Here is a 23,590-nt window from a genome sequence, read left to right as displayed (position 1 = left end):
TGAAAGAGTTTGACTCGGCAAGGTGCAAGCACGGAGACAGTAGAGTAGAGTAGAGACATTCAAAGTAGTAGCTTCATATTTTCTTTCCACCAGCATCGCTCACGTTTCCTTCACAGGCGTTGAACAATAAACCTGGCAACTGTAAGTATGATGTGATAACTGTCCCCATTAAATCTGACACAATTCTTCGCTTTAACATGTCTTTGAATTACTGAAGCCCGTCTAATCAGTAAAACCTAAAGGTCGGAATGTTGGAAAGTAGAATTATTATTATGAAAGCGCTGGTAATGAGGAGACGTAACTGAAGAGAGGTTTAGAAAATATCAGATAATTGCTAAATGGAAACTGGAAACCCGTGGCACAGAGGAAGTCGAGAAGATAATGTTTGCACAGAATGTCAGCTATATTCTAGAAAACACAAAGTAACGCAAAGGAAGAACACGCAGCACCAGATCTGTTGGCCAGTACGAGACGCTTTTTTTTTTTTTTTTTTTTTTTTTTTTTGTGTGTGTGTGTTTGTGTGTGTGTGTGTGTGTGTGTGTGTGTGTGTGTGTGTGTGTGTGTGTGTGTGTGTGAAATCGTAAAGTATACTCTTGGGTCAGAAGGAATTATTCTGTCGAACCAAATGTCAACTCATTGTTTCCCCTCATGCTAAAGTGGCCAGCTTCCTTAGAAATAAACGAACAAACAAGCAAACAAGCAAATAATTACGTAAATTAATAAAATAAAAAAATAAAATAAAATAAAGAAAATAAAGAAAAAGGGAGAGAATGAACTGACATTTGACAGGAAAGGAGGGGTTGTAACAGGATACATGACTTCTGACCTTTCTCACTGGTAGTAAGACACTACCATGTGCTATTTAATCGGTAATAAAACTATACAACCTGTTATTTCACCGATAATAATAAGACTATACAACTACTTACTTCACTGGTAATAAGTCTTACTTGTTATTTCATTTGCGTCATCCTACACAATCTTAATGAACAAAAACATGTTGCCAGAGATTGTAAGTTATGTCACTTAACTGAAACGTCTTATTCTCTCATGCTACAGCCACTGAAAGGTTTAAATCTGCTACAAGGTCACTTGTCTTGCTGTCAGTGGTGTCTTTCAATGGAAAGTAACCTGAAATACATCTGCGTCTCACCTCCACTATTTTCAAAAGGCTCTAATTAAAGACACATGAATTTATAAGGATATTTTTACAGTTTTAGTGACAGATTAACGAAATTTCTACATTATGGATGGGAGAAACATTCTTGAGAACCAGACTAATTATCTCTATGTCCTTTGAAAATAGTCTTCGTGAAAGAGCAGGGTATTTCTGAATACGGGCCAAGGAAGCTGAAGTCTTGTCTTAAGTGAAACTCTAAACTTGCACCAGGCCATTTTATTAAGTCTGAAGAGAACACGTGAGTGTCGGAAGGTTAATATTTGTAATTTCTTCTCTTAATTTCTTCACTTGTCACATGTTAACTGTTAACCCTTCTACTGCTGAGAGAGAGAGAGAGAGAGAGAGAGAGAGAGAGAGAGAGAGAGAGAGAGAGAGAGAGAGAGAGAGAGAGAGAGAGAGAGAGAGAGAGAATATAAGTTATTAGTAATTTTTTTTGTGAACTTCATGACTATAAAAGAGACTATATTACAAAAACAAGTGCCCCAAAAAATTGTTGTAAGTGATTACGGGGAAACTGTATAGCAAGCAATGAAAGGGTCAAATAGAATAATAATGCAAGAGTACTAAGACATTTAAAAGGTGCGGCCAAAGACCCACGAATATAATGTTGGGTGGCTTGCTCCTTCTTTATTCTGTATCGTATTAAGATATTTCCAGGATTATGAAGTCGGTGTGTGTGTGTGTGTGTGTGTGTGTGTGTGTGTGTGTGTGTGTGTGTGTGATAGACATCTAGAAAGCTTTCACGATAATGTAATCAATACTGGAGTACTGATTGCATAAGAGATATTGAAAAGAAGGCGAAATGGTTTCCTATGATAGATTTTGCTTCAAGCCGAGTCACGTACACGAGATGCAGGAGAGAGAGAGAGAGAGAGAGAGAGAGAGAGAGAGAGAGAGAGAGAGAGAGAGAGAGAGACGAAGTCTGACCTAACATTCTTTAAATCAAGAACTAAGAGCAATTGTTGTCATTGGTTTTCATTTTACTCAAGATGATGAAAGTCAGCGTGACACCAATGCTAAAAATGTTGCCAGAGATTGTAAGTTATGTCACTTAACTGAAACGTTTTATTCTCTCATGCTACAGATTTCAAAAGGTCATATAGGTTAGTTAAGCTCTCTCTCTCTCTCTCTCTCTCTCTCTCTCTCTCTCTCTCTCTCTCTCTCTCTCTCTCTCTCTCTCTCATTGATTGAATACAGAATAATGGGGACACTCTTGAAAACTCACGGTAATTTCCTCTTGAGTCTTAAATGTAGTCAAGAGAAGACGCCAGAATGTTCGAGAATACTGTTCCTGGCAGGTGTATGTGCTGGACTTGATCTGGGGAACGAGTGATCATTAACCCTTTGACTGCTGGTTAGAGAGAGAGAGAGAGAGAGAGAGAGAGAGAGAGAGAGAGAGAGAGAGAGAGAGAGAGAGAGAGCATGACAATTTTAATCTCATCCGTTTTTATCTCATCCGTTTTATCTCATCCGTACTATCACCGCCGAAAACTTGTACCAGAGAGGCCACAGCGGTCAGAGGGTTAATGCAGGAGTTACCAAAGTGACTCAAAACCTCACAGATTAATGAACGTATATCAGGAAGGAGAGGCTGAGACCGCATTCCAAAACAATAAGGTGCCATAGCTTAATGGAAATTACTGCGAGTTTTCAAGTATGTTTTATAGCTTTAATAACAGTGCACCGTCAGTGGGATGAAAAAAAAAAAAAAATAATAATACATTCATGTGGACCTAAGTAATTATTTCTGTGGCATTTGATAATACTCGTAGTCCTCATGAGATTCCGAAGCATTTCAAAATACGAATCCTGGTTGTGAAACTTAAGGTCCATATTTTGAAACACCTGCGCTGCACCTCCACTACATTCCAAAGCCTTTAGTTGAAGTTATACGAATTTTTAAGTTTTTTTTTTTGTTTTAATGGTTCTAGAGACAGATGAACAAGATTTCCATATCATTAACAGGAAAAACACACTTGGAAACCCGGCTAATTATTTCTGTGGCCTTGGAAAACAGTCTTAGTGAGAGAGCAAAGCATTTCTGAATACGGTGGTTAAATAAGAAGTGTGTTGACTCCACCTTGGAACTTTTTGAGCCTAACATAACAGAATATAAATGATCAAATACCCGGACGAGCAGAATACATAATGTGACATGTGGTGAAAGGCAAGGCAAGCAATGATAAATGATACTGTTACTTCATAAAGCTGGTTGGTATTTCTTTTCTCCTTGGCGCTGTCTTGGAACTAGGTAGTCGCTTCCAGTGTGGTATGATCAGGAGACTGTACAATTACCAGGAAGCTCGGTGATCTGCGTGCCTGCATCCTCCGTGAACCTCGGAAAAGATAAGACTACTTTAATCCATCTAGAGAGAGAGAGAGAGAGAGAGAGAGAGAGAGAGAGAGAGAGAGAGAGAGAGAGAGAGAGAGAGAGAGAGAGAGATGAGAGCAAGGTGAAATAATCAATATGTTATGAAAACCCCCCTCTCTTTTCTGTTTTCCCTCTTTTTTATCTTTCAATCTGAGCCCACCGCCGTGTGTTGTATTGATCCATCTGGCAGCATACATGACGGTAGGAGGGATGAGAGGGAAGGGAGGGGAGTCGCGCAGCTGTGTCGCTCATGTTCGTGTTATCGTTATGTGTATTTTGGTTTCCCGCGGTTGAATTATCCCTCCTCCTCTCATTAATCTCCCCCCACATCTCTTGATTTACGTTTATCTCCCTTTCTTCCCCTTGCATTACTGCCGCTTCCCTGTTTTTCCCCTTCTCTGTTTCTCATCTTCCCCTATGCCTTCCCCTACTGTTCCCCTCTTGGAGTACGTCTGTTCCCCTCCTGTGGTGCCCGTTACTCATCTTGACTTCCAACACTCAGCTAGAAATACTTCGTTCGATATTTTGCTTTCGTTGTTCCCATTTTCTTTGTGTCTGTCTTAATGCACCTTACTCTGTTATTCTTTTTGTCTTTTTTTTTATTTTATGACGTACATATTAGTTCTTTTTCGTAATGTTTTCTCTTCCATATTGTATCCTAACGAGTGTAACCGAACAGAAGAATTCAGTTCCTTTGTACCATCCTCATTTCAGAATTTCAGAAAGGGTTGGACGAACGCTCAGTGACGGTCAGAAATCTAGTCACCTTCTGCATTCATTTCCATTATACTGAGTGCTGTCCCTTGATATTCACGCCTCCGATGTGCTTGCAGTCTCCTTAGGAGAGAGAGAGAGAGAGAGAGAGAGAGAGAGAGAGAGAGAGAGAGAGAGAGAGAGAGAGTTTGGTAATGGGTTTTATTTTCTCGTACGTGATTTCCTTAGCCTCACCAGGTCTTGCGATTGGTTCCGATAAATGGTGAGGCCATGCAGGGCGCGTGTGCTGCTGTGACTGAGTGAGTATCGGGGTGTGTTCGAGAACTGTATTCTGAAACGCTTCGCTCTCTCACCACGAGTGTTTCACTGTTTTCAAAGGCCGCAGAGATAAGCAGCCGGGTTCTCAAGAGTGTTTCTTCTTTTAATAATATAGAAATCTTGTTAATTTGTCCCTAGAACCGTAAAAAATCATTAGAAAATCGGATGATTTCAGCTAGAGCCTTTTGAAAGTAGTGGAGGTGCAGCGCGGAAGTATTTCAGAATATGACGCTGATGAGTGTGACGTGGCTAGTTTCATGTAAATTCTATCTTTACACGAACCATATATATATATATATATATATATATATATATATATATATATATATATATATATATATATATATATATATATATATATATATATATATATATATATATATATATATATATATATATATATATATTTTTTTTTTTTTTTTTTTTTTTTTTCTTTCTTTCTTTCTTTCTTTCCGATGCGTTTGTCTTCTCGCTCATACTCGTATAGTTCAGAAAATTAGATTTGTTTAGGTGGTTGTATTGATTGAAGCCTTTCTTCTTGTTCAGGATGTATTAATGGATGTGATGATATGATGTCATGTACTTCCATGTGATCTGGCGAGAGAGAGAGAGAGAGAGAGAGAGAGATATGTCCATGTATTTCCACGTGACATCAGTGTTTTCTGCTAATAAAGATGAAAACTAAAAAAAAAAAAAAAGCTTCAGAATCTCCATCGTTAAGTGTGGAATATATCAGTGCACTTTCACTCCCGCCCCTTCCGTGTGGAAGGAAGACAAATACTTCACCTACTATGATACGTATAACTTTTCCCTCAGGTCAATAATGTCCTGTGCTGTGATGGTGATGGTGGCAGCGGCCGCGATGGGACTCGGGGAAGTGGAGGCGGGAATGGCCTGCATCGCCAACCCCTGCAATAATGGGGTGTGTGTTGACCACCTCAACAGGTAAGAGAGAGAGAGAGAGAGAGAGAGAGAGAGAGAGAGAGAGAGAGAGAGAGAGAGAGAGAGAGTTAACATATTTTGTAGTTCGGTGTATATAATCTGCTCTTCAGATCAAATAGACAAGTTCATCAGCCAAAGTCACAGTTTCTAGTCAGTGTTTTGTGGACCCCTGATCAGTTACCGTGTGTTACTTTTAGGTCTCTGAGAACCTTTGGAGATGCAGTCACGCCCTATAGCATTACGATTATCTTACTTGAGTAAAAAAATAAAAAAAGTAGAAGACAAGAGTGGTGGCTACGTGTATCGCGAACAGGATGCAGCACTTTTGTCTGAACTCGGGAAAACCTGATACAGCTCCGGAAACTCTTGCTAAAGTTAAAGCATGAATTTCATCATTGCCGTATTGTTGCATTACACCATATTGTCAAGGGCGTAACTGCAATAAACTGATGTTAATAATATTCCAAAAATCTAAAATCGCCTTGCTGTTCTTTTGACGTCTCATCAAGCCAGAAGAACACGAGCGGCCATCCCGGGGTGCGATGCGGGGACTGGTGAGAGAGGGAAAGAGAATGTATAATAACGATCAGACATACAATGACTTGCTGGGTGCAGACGCGCCCCGTGATGAATGAATGTCCAAGCAGAGACAATGGATGAGGCAAGAGCGCATGGCAACGTTCAAATGAATGCACTTGGCGTGGAGTACGGATAGAATCAAAAGAATGAGAAATGAAAGGGAATAAAAGGCAAGTAATGAAATAATCAGAGAGGACACCTCGTTACAAAGGATTGTGGATGGAAGAATGGTTGGGGGTGGAGGATGAAGGGAGAGTGAGAAGAGTCAGACAGCATCACCCGCCTTGCCAATCAGCAAATCTAATATGCTTGTGGCGTGAGCACAACAGATTTACCTTGACCTTTGAATTAGAGAGAGAGAAAGAGAGAGAGAGAGAGAGAGAGAGAGAGAGAGAGAGAGAGAGAGAGAGAGAGAGAGAGAGAGAGAGAGAGAGAGAGAGAGAGAGAGAATTTATGTATTATACATTAGGCTTTAGATATACTGCAAATAACAAGGACGGCAGGCATTCAACTAATACGTAAGCTTCCACAAATATACTTATAAGAGGCTGGCCACTTATTGAGGCATCAGCAGAAAAATGCAGCAGAATTGTCTACCGGCGCTATCGACCATGAACATAAAAACAAATAAATAAATGAAAAAATGTAAATAATGATAATAATAGACAGATATAAGAAGAGAAGCTACTAGAAATGCTGCCAAGCCTACTTAATTAAGCGAGTTGCCATGAAAGGAGAGACTGAACCGCCAGCAGTTTCCAGTACTGAAAGAAAGGAGATGACCGATTTTAGTGTTATTTGAATCATGCGGGTACTGAAACGCGTTGGTAGAGAAGATCCCCTGATATATTTTCATGCAAGAACAAGTAGATATATCCGGTTACAATATTTTAAAAGATTACATGCAGTATATAGAAAGAATAGTTTTATGAAGTTTGTAAAACTGTTGAAAAAGGTTTGCATGTGAAGAGTGAGCAAGAAATAGGCGTGAGTTTGAGATCCGTAGTCTCCAAGGTTTAGGCGCTTTTGTATTGACTGCTACCGTTATTAAAACTTTTAAGAGTATTGATTCTAATGAAAGTTCGACAAGAAATCTGCATTATCAGTGGTAGAAATGTCTATATAAATACGAGTAATCAAATCGTGGCTTTAGCCCTGATGAATAGGAGCCATGCAGAGCGTTTAAAATAACATGACCCCAAGCCATCACGAGATTAGCTCAAATTCCACGTACAATAACCAGTCAGGTGATAACAGATGTGTCAAGACGCACGCACAGCATCACTATCCCCCTTCCCTCCCCTCATGCAGCAGTACCTTCCACTGCTTCTGCGAGGACGGTTTCACGGGACTGCTGTGTCAGACCAACTGGGACGACTGCTGGTCCGCGCCTTGCCTCAACGGGGCCACCTGCACAGATCTGGTGGCCGGCCTCTCTTGCACTTGTCCCCCGGGGTACACAGGTAGGTAACAGTGATATAGTAGTAGTAGTAGTGGTAATAGTAGTAGTAGTAGTAGTAGTAGTAGTAGTAGTAGTAGTAGTAGTAGTGGTGGTGGTGGTGGTGGGGGTAGGTGGTAGCAGCAGCAGTGATAATCCACAATATGACTGAAAACCAGTAGGTGGTAGTAGTAGTAGTAGTAGTAGTAGTAGTAGTAGTAGTAGTAGTAGTATCAGCAGCAGCACTACATTTCTGCCATAGAAATAGCAGCAATACTGTTCGTCATGTTGTGTACACATACGTACTTCTCTATGCGTGTTTGAAAGAATGCGATGATTGTAGATGAAGATTTTTTTTTTTTCTGAGCATTCAAATTATATACGTATTTTGAAAGCATACAAGCTAACCACATAAAGACAGCTCAGTGATCAACGTGCACACTTGCCAAACACAACTATAAGGCTAAGTATACAGTAAGTCAATGCACGCAGTTGTGGAATGCGTGATACTGGTGGACTTGTCAGAAATACATGCTGTTCAGCGTGTCTGACTAAATACTTTCCATCCGCGTTCTGCAAATGAGTAATTAATTTCATAGTGGATTCAGTTATCATTATAACACTCAGGTTGTGCTACCATTCTTCAGTTACTGTACGTGAAGGGAGAGAATAGGGGGGGAGGAAAACTCTTCCTCTATAGTAGTAGTAAAAGGAGGAGGAGCAGCAGCAGCAGACCTTTGTCCTTCACTCCCAGCACTGATCCTCACTTGAGCTTGGGGGAAGAATATTGTTTTCCTGAAAAAAAATTAAAATAAATAAATAAATAAATAAAATTCATCGTGGAAGGAAAGTTTTGTGATATGACAGCGTGGCGTATCAGTAGAAGTGCTGGTGTGTAAGTGAATGTCATTTGGCATATTTGATGATATGAGACTGTGCGGGAAATACGAAAGGCATAGCAATATCAGGAGTTACAGTCTCAGTAAGAACAGTTTTGGTTATGTACGCACGTGTTTACACGTAGCCAAGTTATGTCTTTATTTATGTAGATAGTGGAAATAGATACATAAAACTATCGAACTGTCATATTTTGATTTTTCTGAGCAGCAATGATATGTGATGTGATTGGTAAATAGTTTATTCACTCCAGACGACACAGAACTCTACCAAGGAGAGTGCTGCAATAGAGTAGAAGATAAAGTGCTTTAATAGAGCGGAAGGTAGAGTTATCTGTAATTTTCCGTCTGCTTGTAACGCTGTGTGGAAGATAAAGGACCACCCTTCCTCTTCATTCTTCATAATATTACTTAAAGATTCAGAACCTGTATTTTGAAACTTCGTGTTATCTCATGAGGACTTCAGAAGCCTCAGAGATGATTAATTGGATTTTCATGAGTGGTTTTTTTTTCCCCATCAGTGATACAGGAACCTTTTTACGCTGTCATTAGAATCACGAACACTCGCACGCTATTGAACACTTCAGTAACTTTCGCTGGAGGATGTTACATGTAAATGCTATTCAAAATAAGTAATTCTGGGCTTGTTCCTTCCTCTCCTCCACCCTCTGATTACTTCATGCTACCTATTAAAATTCTTCGTAATGATGTTTTCCATGCCCTCGCAGGACTAAACCCTCGGAAGGCTTATGGACCTGATGGGGTCCCTCCTACTGTTCTCCGAAACTGTGCTTCCGTGCTTGCACCTTGCCTAGTCAAACTCTTTCAGCTCTGTCTGTCAACATCTATCTTTCCTTCTTGCTGGAAGTTTGCTTACATTCAGCCTGTTCCTAAAAGGGTGACCGCTTTAATCCCTCAAACTACCGTCCTATTGCTTTAATTTCCTGCCTATCTAAAGTTTTTGAATCTATCCTCAACAGGAAGATTCTTAAACATCTATCACTTCACAACCTTCTATCTGATCGCCAGTATGGGTTCAGTCAAGGCCACTCTACTGGTGATCTTCTGGCTTTCCTTACTGAGTCTTGGTCATCTTTTAGAGATTTTGGTGAAACTTTTGCTGTTGCCTTGGACATATCAAAAGCTTTTGATAGAGTCTGGCACAAAGCTTTGATTTCCAAACTACCCTCCTACGGCTTCTATCCTTCTCTCTGTAACTTCATCTCGTTTCTTTTCTGACCGTTCTATTGCTGCTGTGGTAGACGGTCACTGTTCTTCTCCTAAATCTATTAACAGTTGTGTTCCTCAGGGTTCTGTCCTGTCACCCACTCTCTTCTTATTATTCATCAATGACCTTCTAAACCAAACTTCTTGTCCTATCCGATCCTACGCTGATGATACCACTCTGCACTTTTCCACGTCTTTTCATAGACGTCCAACCCTTCAGGAAGTAAACATTTCACGCAGGGAAGCCACAGAACGCCTGACTTCTGATCTTTCTAAAATTTCTGATTGGGGCAGAGCAAACTTGGTATTGTTCAATGCCTCAAAAACTCAATTCCTCCATCTATCAACTCGACACAACCTTCCAGACAACTATCCCCTCTTCTTCAATGACACTCAACTGTCCCCCTCTTCTACACTGAACATCCCCGGTCTGTTCTTTACTTATAATCTGAATTGGAAACTTCACATCTCATCTCTAGCTAAAACAGCTTTTATGAAGTTAGGCATTCTGAGACGTCTCCACCAGTTTTTCTAACCCCCCCCCCAGCTGCTAACTCTGTACAAGGGCCTTATCCGTCCATGTATGGAGTATGCTTCACATTTCTGGGGGAGTTCCACTCATACCGCTCTTCTAGATAGGGTGGAATCAAAAGCTTTTCGTCTCATCTACTCCTCTCCTCCAACTGACTGTCTTCAGCCTCTCTCTCATCGCCGCAGTGTTGCATCTCTAGCTGTCTTCTACCGCTATTTCCATGCTAACTGCTCTTCTGATCTTGCTAACTGCATGTCTCCCCTCCTCCTGCGGCCTCTCTGCACAAGACTTTCTTCTTTTACCCCTATTCTGTCCACCTCTCTAATGCAAGAGTTAACCATTATTATCAGTCATTCATCCCTTTCTCTGGTAAACTCTGGAACTTCCTGGCTGCTTCTGTATTTCCACCTTCCTATGACTTGAATTCCTTCAAGAGGGAGGTTTCAAGACACTTATCCTTCAATTTTTGACTACCGCTTTGGACCCTTTTCTGGGACTGGCATCTCAGTGGGCTTTTTTTTTTATTTATTGGATTTTTGTTGCCCTTGGCCAGTGTCCCTCCTACATGAAAAAAAAAAAAATCATGGAAATATGTTCAGTACCGTCAGCAGGATTCAAAAATTACTCATTGATAAGAAAGTAGTTTTGGACTTTTCACCGTGTCTAATGTTTTGAGTCCCGGGTGAGCCAGGGAAACCCTGCGTGGAGGAATCACCGCGCGTGGACACCCGAGAATAATGTGTGTGTATATATATATATATATATATATATATATATATATATATATATATATATATATATATATATATATATATATATATATATATATATATATATATAATAAAAATAAACAGAGAGAGGAAAAATATGGGTATTATATTTAAAAATTTTCTGAAATTCTTTGCGGAATACATGGTAAACTCTAAAGTTCCCTGCCTGTTTCTGCATTTCCTCTTCCCTACTTCTTGAACTGTATCATGGGAAGGTGTCAAGACACTTCTCAGCTTCGGATAATCTCTTTGGTCCTTTTTCTTTGGGGAATGGCACATCATATACATATATATATGTATATATATATATATATATATATATATATATATATATATATATATATATATATATATATATATATATATATATATATATATATATATATACTGGCTAGTTATACGCTGGCTGTTCCCACGCGGGCCACTTCGTCGTGGACTAGTTCGACGACGGTGAATCTGTCGAAGGGCGATTCCTTATACTTAAATTTGTATAACTTGTACCAAAAGAAAGTTAAAGAATACGCTCGCGACGAGGGAAAAATATATACTGTCGGAGATCAGAATCGTTCATTTTCTTAAAAGATTTTGTAGGATTTCTTAGCGTCGTTAATTTGGTGGCTTATACTTAGAACTGTCAGAACGTTTCTCTCATCCTTTAGGAGCGTCTCCCCGCCCACCCTCCCCAAGGGATGGCCCAGGCAGAGGGGCCTCCATTTCTTCCCATCCAGACACTTCCTCCGCTTGCACCTCCATCTTGCTGCCTCCGAGCACCACTTTCAGTTTTACTCATGCTTTCTTTACAAACTCTTATGTCATCCTCCTCTCAACATTGCATTGTCATCCTAGTGTCTCTTTTCACCCAACCTACCAATCCACCTTTCATTTTATTTGCATTGGTGCTCATACCGCATCCACCATGCATGTTTTCATAGCTCCCACCCTCCTGTCTTGTCTCTCCGAATGCCTCTCTCAGATCATTTCCATGGCACGTAATCTTGACTGTTGTGGCTTATTCCACGTCTGAGTCTCTGATCCATACGTCAGTATTGACAGAATATTGTTCGTTAAACCTCTCTTTACATCCATATACTCATTTCTTACTCTTAGAATCCTTACAAGTGATTCTACCTTTCATAACGCTCTCTCGTATTTCTCCAGTCGTCTCAACCGTGTCCACAAAATATTTCAGTTATTTCACCTCATCCATCCTCTCTCCTCTCGTGGTTACCTCACACACATTTATTCTGGGGTAGTTTTTATGTTTTGCATATTATCACAGTTGCATGTATGTGGGTGTGTGTCTATTTTTTTTTCGTACTTGTGTGTGTGTGTGTGTGTGTGTGTGTGTGTGTGTGTGTGTGTGTGTGTGTGTGTGTGTACAGTTGATCTGTATGTGCCAGGATGCACCATGAGAGGATGTGTAAAGGACAAACATGCCTAATACGAGAACAGGATATGGCGAACGTTTGAAACCAAAACTAAGTACTGGACACACACACACACGCACACACACACTCACACACACACACGCACACACACACTCACACACACACACACACACACACACACACACACACACACACACACACACACACACACACACACACACACACTATGGAATAGGTGGAGAAAAAAAGGAGGAAGTGAGAAATGGGGAGATTTCAAGAAGGCAAGAAACGAATATATCAGAATCCTGAGAGATGAAGAAAGGAATTATGAGAAAGATATAGTTAACAAATGCAAAGATGAGCCGAAGTTATTCTTCAGATATGTGAATGGGAAGATGAAAAACAGGCAAACAATAGATAAATTAATGAAAGATGTCATTACATACGAAGATACACGGTTACAAGTGGAATTAATGAACAAGTGCTTCCAGTCAGTATTTACCAAAGAAAGCAAATTTGAAGGAAAAAGAGCATGGCACAGAGACAATGTGATGAGAGAGATACAGATGGACATAAGTGAAACTAAGAAGATTATGAAAGATTTGGATGTAAGTAAGGCTCAAGGACCAGATGGAGTGTCCAACTGGATACTTAAGGAATGTTGCGAACAACTGGCAGAAGGTATACACAATACCATAGTATGTTCTTCTAAGGAAGGAAAAATTCCTCTAGACTGGAAGAGAGCCAATATTGTGCCCATTTTTAAAGGAAGTAATAAAGAAGATCCATTGAATTACAGACCAATGTCCCTAACAAGTGTGGTGGCAAAAATAGCAGAGAGAATAGTTAAAAACAGATGGATGGAATATTTAGAAGAAACACATACATTGACTGACAGACAATTTGGTTTCAGAAGTGGAAGAGCTTGTGTCACGAATTTAGTGAGCTTTTATAGTAGAGCAATTGATATAATTCAAGGGAGAGAGGATTGGGCAGACTGTGTTTATTTAGACCTAAAAAAAGCATTTGATAAGGTACTACACCAGAGACTGCTATGGAAAATTAAATATATAGGGGGTTTACAAGGAAACACACTGAATTGGATTACAGACTTCTTGAGGGATAGAGGAATGAGAACAGTAATAAAGGGAGAAAAATCAGAATGGTGTAGAGTTACAAGTGGAGTACCACAGGGGACAGTCTTAGCCCCCGTAATGTTTCTAGTGCATGTCAACGATATGGTGGATGAGGTTGATAGTTATATGGAGTTAAATGGAGTAAGAAATGGGAAATGGAATTCAATGCAAAGAAATGCAAGGGGATGGAATTAGGAAAAAGCAAAAGAAGATTGACAAGTTCCTACACCATGGGAGAAGTGGAAATTAAGAAAACCAAAGAAGAAAAAGACTTGGGAATTACAGTGATAATTTATCACCAGAAATAAAAGAAAAAAAAAAACATGTAAACAAAATAGTTGGGGAAACCTATGAGTTACTAAGAAAGATGAAAGGGGCATTTGCTTACATGGATGAAGAGATTATGAAAAAGTTGATGGAATATGTGATTCGACCAAAACTGGAATATGCCACAATTGTTTGGTCACCCCATAATAAAAAGGAAATAAGGAAAATGGAAAGGATCCAAAGAGCTGCAACCAAATTGGTACCAAGTTTGAGAGATTTAACCTATGAAGAAAAATTAAGAACATAAGAACATAAGAAATAAGGGAAGCTGCAAGAAGCGACCAGGCTTACACGTGGCAGTCCCTGTATGAAACACTCCTACCTATTTCCATCTGTTATCCCCATCCATAAACTTGTTTAATCTTCTCTTAAAGCTCTCTAGTGTCCTAGCACTAACTACATGATTACTGAGTCCGTTCCACTCATCTACCACTCTATTTGAGAACCAATTTTTTCCTATCTCCTTCCTAAACCTAAATTTTTCAAGCTTGAACCCGTTATTTCTTGTTCTACCCTGGTTGCTGATCCTAAGAATTTTGCTTACATCTCCCTTGTTATAACCCTTATACCACTTAAAGACTTCTATCAGGTCCCCTCTTAACCTACGTCTCTCTAGAGAATGTAAATTTAACCGCTTCAACCTCGCTTCGTAAGGAATACTCCTCATCCCCTGTATCCTTTTAGTCATTCTCCTCTGTACTGATTCTAATAGACCTATATCTTTCCTGTAATGTGGGGACCAGAACTGCACAGCGTAGTCTAGATGAGGTCTGACCAGCGCCAAGTATAACTTTAATATTACTTCCGGCCTTCTACTTTTAACACTCCTAAAAATGAATCCTAGAACCCTATTTGCCTTGTTTCTGGCTTCTATGCATTGTTTCCCTAGACGGAGTTCAGAGCTAACTATAACTCCTAAATCTTTCTCGTACCCTGTACCTACCAGAGTTTGGGTGTTTAATGTGTACCTTAATGTGTACCTAAAATTAAGGAGATTAAAGCTTCCATCATTACAAGAGAGAAGAGAAAGAGGACACCTGATTGCTATATACAGAGCTTTAAAGGGTAAGGATCAATTTGACAAAGAAGACTTATTTGTGTGACTCAAGAGATACAAGAGGACATGGAGTGAAATTGAAGAAAACTGAAAGTAGAAGAGATGTCAAGAAATATGGTTTCCCAAATAGAAGCATAGAAATATGGAACAACTTAGATGAAACAATGGTATAAGCAAAAAATATTCATGAATTTAAAGTTAAGCTGGATGCTTATATATATGGAGACAGGACAGCACAAGCATAGCTCTTTTCCTGTAAAACACAACTAGGTAAACAACTGGGTAATTACATACACACACACACACACACACACACACACACACACACACACACACACACACACACACACACACACACACACACACACACACACACATGATGGTCATTAATTTCGTTTGTTAGGATTATGTGCGTCTATATTACATCTTAGTCGGATTATGTACTGTAATGTTAATAAGATTACTATGATTATTTCTGTAGACAGCCACTAATACATGTCTTCCACCTTAATAATGAGTTTATTTAAGAATTCTGAACGAGAAAGGAAATTACATAGAGATTGCGTTAATCGTTTAATCGTGTAGATCTACTGACCTGTCTCGTTTGTAGTGGAGAGGACAGAAAATATGCATTTTACTCTCCGCTACTCCCTGGAAAGCAAACTGTTTCACGAAACAGACATGCCAGACTCTTCAGATGTTGCCATTGGTAATGGTGATTTTTAACAATTGCAAAGCAACTGTATATTGCTCATATCTTACCTCCTCAATTTTAATATGTACTTTTCCTTTAGAATATATCTATCTATCTATCTATCTATCTATCTATCTATCTATATATCTATATATATATATATATATATATATATATATATATATATATATATATATATATATATATATATATATATATATATATATATATATATATATATATATATATATATATATATATATATATATATATATATATATATATATATATATATATATATATATATATTACTTTTAGGATTTTATTTTTACCATTCCAGTGTGATATGTGTAAGGAGATACCAAAAATATCTACCTTAGGTGAAATAAAGTACATTATTGTTATTATTATTGTTTTTTTGTTATTATTATTATTATTATTATTATTATTATTATTATTATTATTATTATTATTATTGTTATTATTATTATTGTTATTATTATTAAAGATATGTTACGAGGCGATCTGAGAACGCATGAAGATCACCCTGGCTAAATGATTTCGCGAGTTTAAATGTGGCTTGATACGACGAGTTCATTATTTCAGGCAACAGAAGAGGACTCTTTTTCCGTCAACAGTCACAGGATGAATATCGGCCCACAATAGTCCTGTATAACTTGTAAATATTATTTACATGTTAGATATGTGTTTCCATTTCTTCTATGGTTTATTTCCGGAAAGAACTTCATTGTAGAAATAACATTTTAGTATTGTATGTGTTGTGCGTTGTTATCACTAATGCGAGAGACTGCATGGGTGGAATGAACGAAAATTCAAGCCTGAAAATATATAGAACATGCAGGAAAGATGGGAGGTCAGGACGGATATACAAGTGATCAAACCTCAGGAATGTTATTCAGACATAGGACGAACACTTAAAGATTAAATGGCAGGAATATATTTTATAACTAGGCAACGTATGATATGTGTAGGATAAAGATTTTGTTATGGTGCTCAGAATATAAGGATGAAAGAGAAGCACACGATCGCAATAACCATCCTGAGAAGAAATAATGGACGTTATTAGAAAATACTCATTTGAAAATAAATATATAGAAGAAACAGAAAGAAGAATATATAAATAAGAGAAAAGAAAATGAAAAGAAAGAAGAAAACAAGATCCAGACAGTGAAAAAGGAACACATCGGGAAGTGTTGTTACAAAGGCGGCATATCTTACCAACGGCTCTGAATAAACCTTGGAACGAATCCTTGAACTGAAACTGAAGCAGATTTGGAGAACTGGACAGGCAGGTGACGATTTAGGAGGCGGTCGCTGCTCATAGAAATAAAAAAAATTCAAAAGATCCGTGATAAATCTTCTCCATAGAAAGTTCAAGGGCAAAGAGACGCAAAAAATGAAGAGTGTATAGAACGTGGCATCATCAAAACAGGATTAGACGTTACATGTGGAAGTTCTGTAGTGGTGAGGCGAGGAGATTGATGGAAATAACCTTAGCTTAATTTTCAGACAAACTGATGACGTTTTTTTTTTCAGAGATCATCAGTGAAATTAATGAACTGACTTAATCTTTACAAAAGCTAATCTTACCTCTGATGAAAACGCACTTGTTATTTCAATATTATCGAGGAGAAAGGACTGCAGTGATAGCGAGCGGGTAGAGTGTGGACGAAGATGGGACTAGAGTGTGTATACGAGAGGCTCTAAAGGTGACTTAGGGAGCTTGAAAGGGATTAAGGGAAGTGTTGGTTGTGTTGGGCATGTACTGCTGTAGTCAGAAGCTGCAACTGTGTTGAGCGCGTTCCTTCAATCTCACGTCGTCTAGCCTGTTGACATATTCGCTATAAAACCTGACAATTGAGGTTTGTACAGTGGTTAAGTTTTGTAATTGTAAATCGTGTAGTGTTTGGTTTACCTTATTATTATTATTATTATTATTATTATTATTATTATTATTATTATTATTATTATTATTATTATTATGTTAAAGAAGTGTTACTTTTGGAAGCAGGTGTTTATTACGTTGTCCTTGATTGTGACCACATGCCTTGGTAACTAAGAAAGCAAATATACATGTGTGTTATTTACTTCATAATTCATAATATGTACAAGACTACTATTGTATGTGCCCTCTGCTGATTGTAGCCCCGTGAACAGCTTGCATGGGATAGAGGGAGAGAGTGCAGTGAATTGAGGATTGCATTTGGGGCACTAATCTAAGTACAGCATTGCATTGGAATACTTAGGTGCCAGCCAAACATGCAGAGGTAATAGTAAGTTGACATAAAAGCAATTTCTTGTTGTAACATTTAGAAGGTATTGCAAAGAAAAAAAATGCATGCAAGTAAAATGGACAATGGTTACTGAAGTATTACCTACAGAATTCACCCACTGTAGATCCTAAATACAAGTTCAGGTATGATTTTTGAAAGCCAAGCAGCAACACCTGGATCTTATAATCTGAGATGGCACTTAGGTAGGACAGAGGCCAAATATTGTTTAGCATTAATCCAGACTCAAGCAGTCCTAATCTTTTAGTTTGTTATTGTGTCATAATATTTATAATTTTTCCAACAGGAGAGTTTTGTGAGTCTGAGATCAATGAGTGCCGCAGCAACCCGTGTCAAAACAACGGCACCTGCCAGGATATGCTGAACCACTACGTGTGCTCCTGCCCCACAGGCTACTCTGGTGAGCTCTTCTATACTTTTAGCAATAGTCATCAGTTGTCATTTATTTTATGACCTCAACTCTCTTGAGAGGGAGGCCTGAAGACACTTCTCATTATTTTGGATACTCCTTTGAATTATCCTCCTTGGGAACTGGCATCTTCAACCCTATGCCCTAACTTAACCTTATATTTACAGGGGAGAACTGTGAGATTGATGTGAGTGTATGCAACTCATCATCACTATGGGCAGGAGATTCACCAAAGTGTCTCCATGGTGGGGTTTGTGTAGATGGTCCAGGTCTCTCCTACACTTGCCTCTGCCAACCAGGTACTGCTTCTCTGCTTTTATCACTACATATATATATATATATATATATATATATATATATATATATATATATATATATATATATATATATATATATATATATATATATATATATATATATATATATATATATATATATATATATATATATATATATATATATATATATATATATATATATATATATATATATATATATATATATATATATATATATTCCCTCACACAATGAACAGTGATTATTTTAGAATCCAAAACATCAGGTACCCAAAATTTTTGGTTTCAACATTTTGAAATAGGAGAGAAAATGTTTAGTCATGACTCAATTGATAAGGGAACTTGAAAGTGTGGACAAAAAATACTTCCTTGTGAAGGATGATCAAAGAACTAGAAGGCATAATGATAGGTTATAGAAGACAAAGGATTTGAAGGATGTGAAGAAATTTAGTTTTTCCAAACAAATGTTCTGGCATTTGAGTTAGTGTGAAGGCTGAAGCAGTACAGTCAAGAAACATTCATAAGTTTATATCTTGATTGAGTGAGTGAATGAGTGAGTGAGTGAGTGAGTGAGTGAGTCTTAATTCTAAAAGTTTTACAGATAGATGTTAAGCTGATGTGTTTGGCTGATGTTTATTTTGACAGGATGGACTGGAAAGAGATGTGAGGAAGATGAGGATGAATGCCGCCAAACACCGTGCCAAAATGCTGCCATATGTGTCAACACACCTGGTGCCTTTGCCTGTGCTTGTGAGTTTGGTGAGTGGTGTGTGGGTCTTGGAGTGTCTTGTGGTCATGATAATGCTTTAGAGACTGAATTTAAGATGCTGATATTGACTCATCAATAAGCATTTTCCTACAGGCTTCACTGGCCCCCTGTGTGAGGAGAACCTGGTGTTATGTAAGCCAAATCCATGCAAGAATGATGCCCTTTGTGTGATGGAGGAGCATAATGCTACCTGTTACTGTGTGCCTGATTATCATGGGCCACAGTGTCAAAAACAGTACAATGACTGCCTGCCTTATGCACCCAGGTCAGGATATTAAATATTTAGACCGATGATTCTTTGATAATGTGGACTTAATATGTAGACTTAACTATTTATAGCCTGCAGACCTTATTAATTTTTATTACACACGACAAGACAAAATGCAGTGTTGTCAGACCGAAGGAAAATAAAATCAGATAGGATGTCTAAAAGCTGAAAGGAAATACAAATGATGCAGGATGGCTAATACGAATCAGAGTGAAATGCAAGACAATAAAAGGTTAAATATTGTGAAATAAATAAGAAAGGCATTAAAGTATTGAGTTGGCATTAAGGGTGGGAGTGCAGTTTCAGGGAGGGTAAGTGGATAGGACCATGGAAGGGTTACCGCTCACAGATTTACAAGAAATGCAGGTTGTAGTCATGAATGGATACTGATGTAATAAGCATTTTCTGGATGAAGGTGATTTCTACATGCCCAAACCATCATCACATTCCCTTCTCTATTCAGTCTGCCAGTTCTTTTACCATTTCTGTTCTTTTCTTATTGACCTATGTGTTACTCTACATATGCTTCTCAGGTATCTCATCTGCATTACTTTTGATCTCCTCTGCTCTCTCTAATGTAATTTGCTCCAAGTGATTTAAATCTAAATGCATTTTTTCATTCCTCCACATTTTCTTTCTGCCTTATTTAACTTCACCTCTATATCCGTTACTCCAGCCACAGCAATGTGCAACCCCAGTACTTAAAACATTCTACCTCGTCAAGCAACTACACTGTTTAAAGGTATACTCATCCTTCTACTATCTCTCATCCTTATACTCATATATTCATCAATGGTTTTTGCTTGTTCTCATTCACTCTTAGGTTTATCTTTTTGCACACCTTTCTGAAGCCCTCTGCCAGCTGCCTCAGTCTCCACTTTCAATCAGCTACCAATGCTGTATCATCTTTAAGCAGCTGCTGATTCAGATTTGTCTTCACCATCAGCATTCACCAAACTCAAATCTCAATCCAGCATTCTCACATTCACCACCTGCACAACATAATCCACATCAACATTAAACAATCAAGGGCACAATGTGATGCAGCCCTGCTTCTTCTCTAATACATTCCCCCTTGTTCCTATAAAAAAAACTTTGAACCCCTCTTAGCAATCCCAGCACATAAAGTTTCAGAACAATACTCTTCCCCTCCTCAACAAGTTTAATATTTGCTTTCCCAAAACTATAAATTCCCAAAACACATATTTCCCTTCTTTTAAGTGCTTTTCATACATTTGTCTCTCAAGTGCACACATACACACCAAACAATAATTTTGCAAATTGAAATTACAGAATGTTAATTTTTAGAGACAGCAATTTTCAAAGTATGTATTAGCCACAGATTCAAAATATTGATTTCCATATTCTTAGCAACATAAATTTTTTGTGAAATTTTACATTCACTTTAATTTATTGAGTTTTATTTTTGCAGATGTATGAATGGTGGTGTTTGTATTGATGGAGTGGACAGTTTTAAGTGCAGCTGCCCTGACTTTGCTTCTGGAGTGCTCTGCCAGTGTGTTAACACATCTGAAGGACAGCAGTGTCAACCACTTCCCCATTGGTTTGAAAACAAACCCTATCAACCAAATGTTCCTTTTGACAGAAAAAATTTTGATATTCAGTTCAACATAAGCTTTCCACAGGATGACTCCGTGACAACAGTGAGAGATGTGTACATGACAAGTGTTACTGATGCTGCAGAATTTCCCAGTGCAATAGTGACAAGTGACCATTTGGTATCTAGCCTGAGAACACCCTTGTTCTCTTTGGACCCCATGGATGTTTTTACACCATCACCTGTGATCAGTGCCAAAATCTCGCTGGTGTTCAGCGAGTTTCCATCAATCACTGTGCCTTACTTTTCCAGTGAGATATATGTGTCTCCCTCTCCCTCTAGCAGGATTGATTCTTCTTTTTTGGAATCAAGTATACCTATGCAGCCAACACCAGTGCTTCCGGTCCTGACTTCCTCTCCGGCACCTGAAGAGTCTGTTACATTTTATGAGTACCTAACTGAAACTAGTGTGCTGCTACCAACTCCCACCACTACCTTAGAGGGGTCTTTCCCCACTCCTTCGACTGAATCCATATCTCTTTCTCTTACATTAGTAGATGTGAGTATTGCTCTATTCATGTCTGAATGAGCCAATGCTTATGTTTACCATTTCTGTCAGCTTCATTGAGCATTTTTCGCCTACTTTTAAACCAGTAGCTGCCATACATAGTCACAAGGACTCTTTTCAAGGCAGTGTTTCTTCCAGTTGATGACAGGGATGAAAACTTCACTCAGAATACAAAGAATGAAAATAGTATTTTCACACTGCCATTTCATCAGGAGATGCATTCAACCCTGTATCATTCACCACCACACAGCTTTCTGGAAATAATAATACATTCTCTTCTAAGAGAAAAGCTGAAAAGTTTTCCAAATCAACATTACAACTTTGAAAGTCTTGATATATCAAAGTTGTATTTTCTTTTTAATTCAACTGAGATGACAGCTACTTCATATAGAATTCAAACAATAAAGTACTTCATTTTATACCTCAGTTGTTCCTCTCAGTAATACTCAGATCCACAGTTATTTCTTGAAATTCTCATACATAAGTAAATAATTTTGATTGGCTGATGGTATATGAAACTTTTTTTTCTTAGTATCTGAAACCTTTTTTCTGAATATGTGAAACCTTTTCTTAATATTTGAAACCTTTTTTTCTTTCTGAGTATGTGAAACCTTTTTCTGAGTATGTAATGCCTTATTACTTCTTAATTACTATATCTTTTTATATATATATATATATATATATATATATATATATATATATTAGTAGAAGGAGAGATAATACAATATTCAGTAATTTGCTACACCATCTTATCTGATGTGGTTGATACAATTACTATGACATTGAACTTAACATTCACAAAGTTGATGATATTTATAAGGTCTCTAGTAAAGAGGGGTCTTAATTTTTCTTCATCTGTTCTGGCATGATTCTACTATCGCTCATTATGTTGCAGGTTCTGGAGACTTCCATCATTCCCCCCATGATCACCACCGCCCTCACCCCAGGCGACCAGACTACAAGGATATCGGTCATGGATGGAGTGGACACTTTCAGCACTGTATCTCCATTCACAGTCCCATACGTCTTCACTTCTGTTGAATTAACTCCCACACCAGTCTTCCCTTTGGATGCTGTCTCCACACCAAGACCTTCATTAGAAATAGCTGCCACACCTACATTTCCCCCAGAACTCTACACTACCGTTTCTGTTCCTGAGATTTTCATCACACATATGCCTCCTACTGATGTTACAACTCCTTCAACTCCTCCTCCAGAAACTGATGTTATTCTGACTCTCTCCAGTGATACAACTCCAACCACTACTGAAACTGATATCACAAAGACCTCACCTGACATTGACATCTCTTCAACTCCACTCGGGATTGAGACAACACCAACTCCTCCCACTGAAACTGAGTCCACTTCAACCTTCTTTTCTGAAACTGACACCACTTCAACCCAGCCTGAAGTTACCCTCTTATTAACTTCACCTGAGGGCGAGACCACTCCAACTCCTGAAGTAAAGACGACTCCAATCTCTGATGAGACCACTTCAACTCCTGTGACTAAGACCTCCCTCACTGTGATACTTGAAACCACACCAACTCCAAAACCCATGACAACTGTTAGTCCAGCTGAAGACTTTACAACTTCAACTCAGCATACGGAAGTTCTCACATCCCCTCCCTCTGATGTCCCCACCACACTGCCCTCTCCACCTCAAGTCTACACTACCTCTCAGCCTCATGATGTCTTCACCACTGCATTCCCTCCAACAAAAGTTTCTCCTGTCATGTGTGGAAAGAGCTACTGCCTTAATGGAGGCATTTGTCATATCATCAATGGCAGCTCCACAGTAAGTGCAGCTTGTTTATTTATGTAAATTTTGGTGGCACTGA

The 23,590-nt window shown here is 38.5% G+C and overlaps 1 protein-coding gene across 11 annotated transcripts in view; it reads left to right on the top strand.

Annotated features, from left to right (window-relative positions):
- LOC135102267 (protein eyes shut-like) overlaps window positions 1–23,590 on the top strand; it is an 80,664-nt gene that overhangs the window by 23,630 nt on the left and 33,444 nt on the right. For 4 of the 11 annotated variants that reach the window (XM_064007217.1, XM_064007227.1, XM_064007234.1 and 1 more), the window contains 8 exons: window positions 5,400–5,528; window positions 7,416–7,567; window positions 18,168–18,281; window positions 18,458–18,589; window positions 19,232–19,345; window positions 19,449–19,620; window positions 21,056–21,740; window positions 22,645–23,547. In XM_064007217.1, the coding sequence (XP_063863287.1) occupies window positions 5,407–5,528; window positions 7,416–7,567; window positions 18,168–18,281; window positions 18,458–18,589; window positions 19,232–19,345; window positions 19,449–19,620; window positions 21,056–21,740; window positions 22,645–23,547 (2,394 nt within the window). In that variant the 5' untranslated portion in view covers window positions 5,400–5,406. Of the gene's footprint in view, window positions 1–5,399; window positions 5,529–7,415; window positions 7,568–16,126; window positions 16,249–16,892; window positions 17,055–17,099; window positions 17,453–17,686; window positions 17,864–18,167; window positions 18,282–18,457; window positions 18,590–19,231; window positions 19,346–19,448; window positions 19,621–19,642; window positions 20,366–21,055; window positions 21,741–22,644; window positions 23,548–23,590 lie in introns of those variants that run through there. The other 7 variants (XM_064007267.1, XM_064007246.1, XM_064007256.1 and 4 more) reach the window with 7 other exon arrangements.

Source organism: Scylla paramamosain, chromosome 1 (genome assembly GCF_035594125.1).
Source record: "Scylla paramamosain isolate STU-SP2022 chromosome 1, ASM3559412v1, whole genome shotgun sequence".
In the NCBI taxonomy this organism is placed as follows: domain Eukaryota; kingdom Metazoa; phylum Arthropoda; class Malacostraca; order Decapoda; family Portunidae; genus Scylla; species Scylla paramamosain.
The sequence above is the reverse complement of the archived record's forward strand: the minus strand, read 5'-3'. Positions and strand labels throughout refer to the sequence as shown.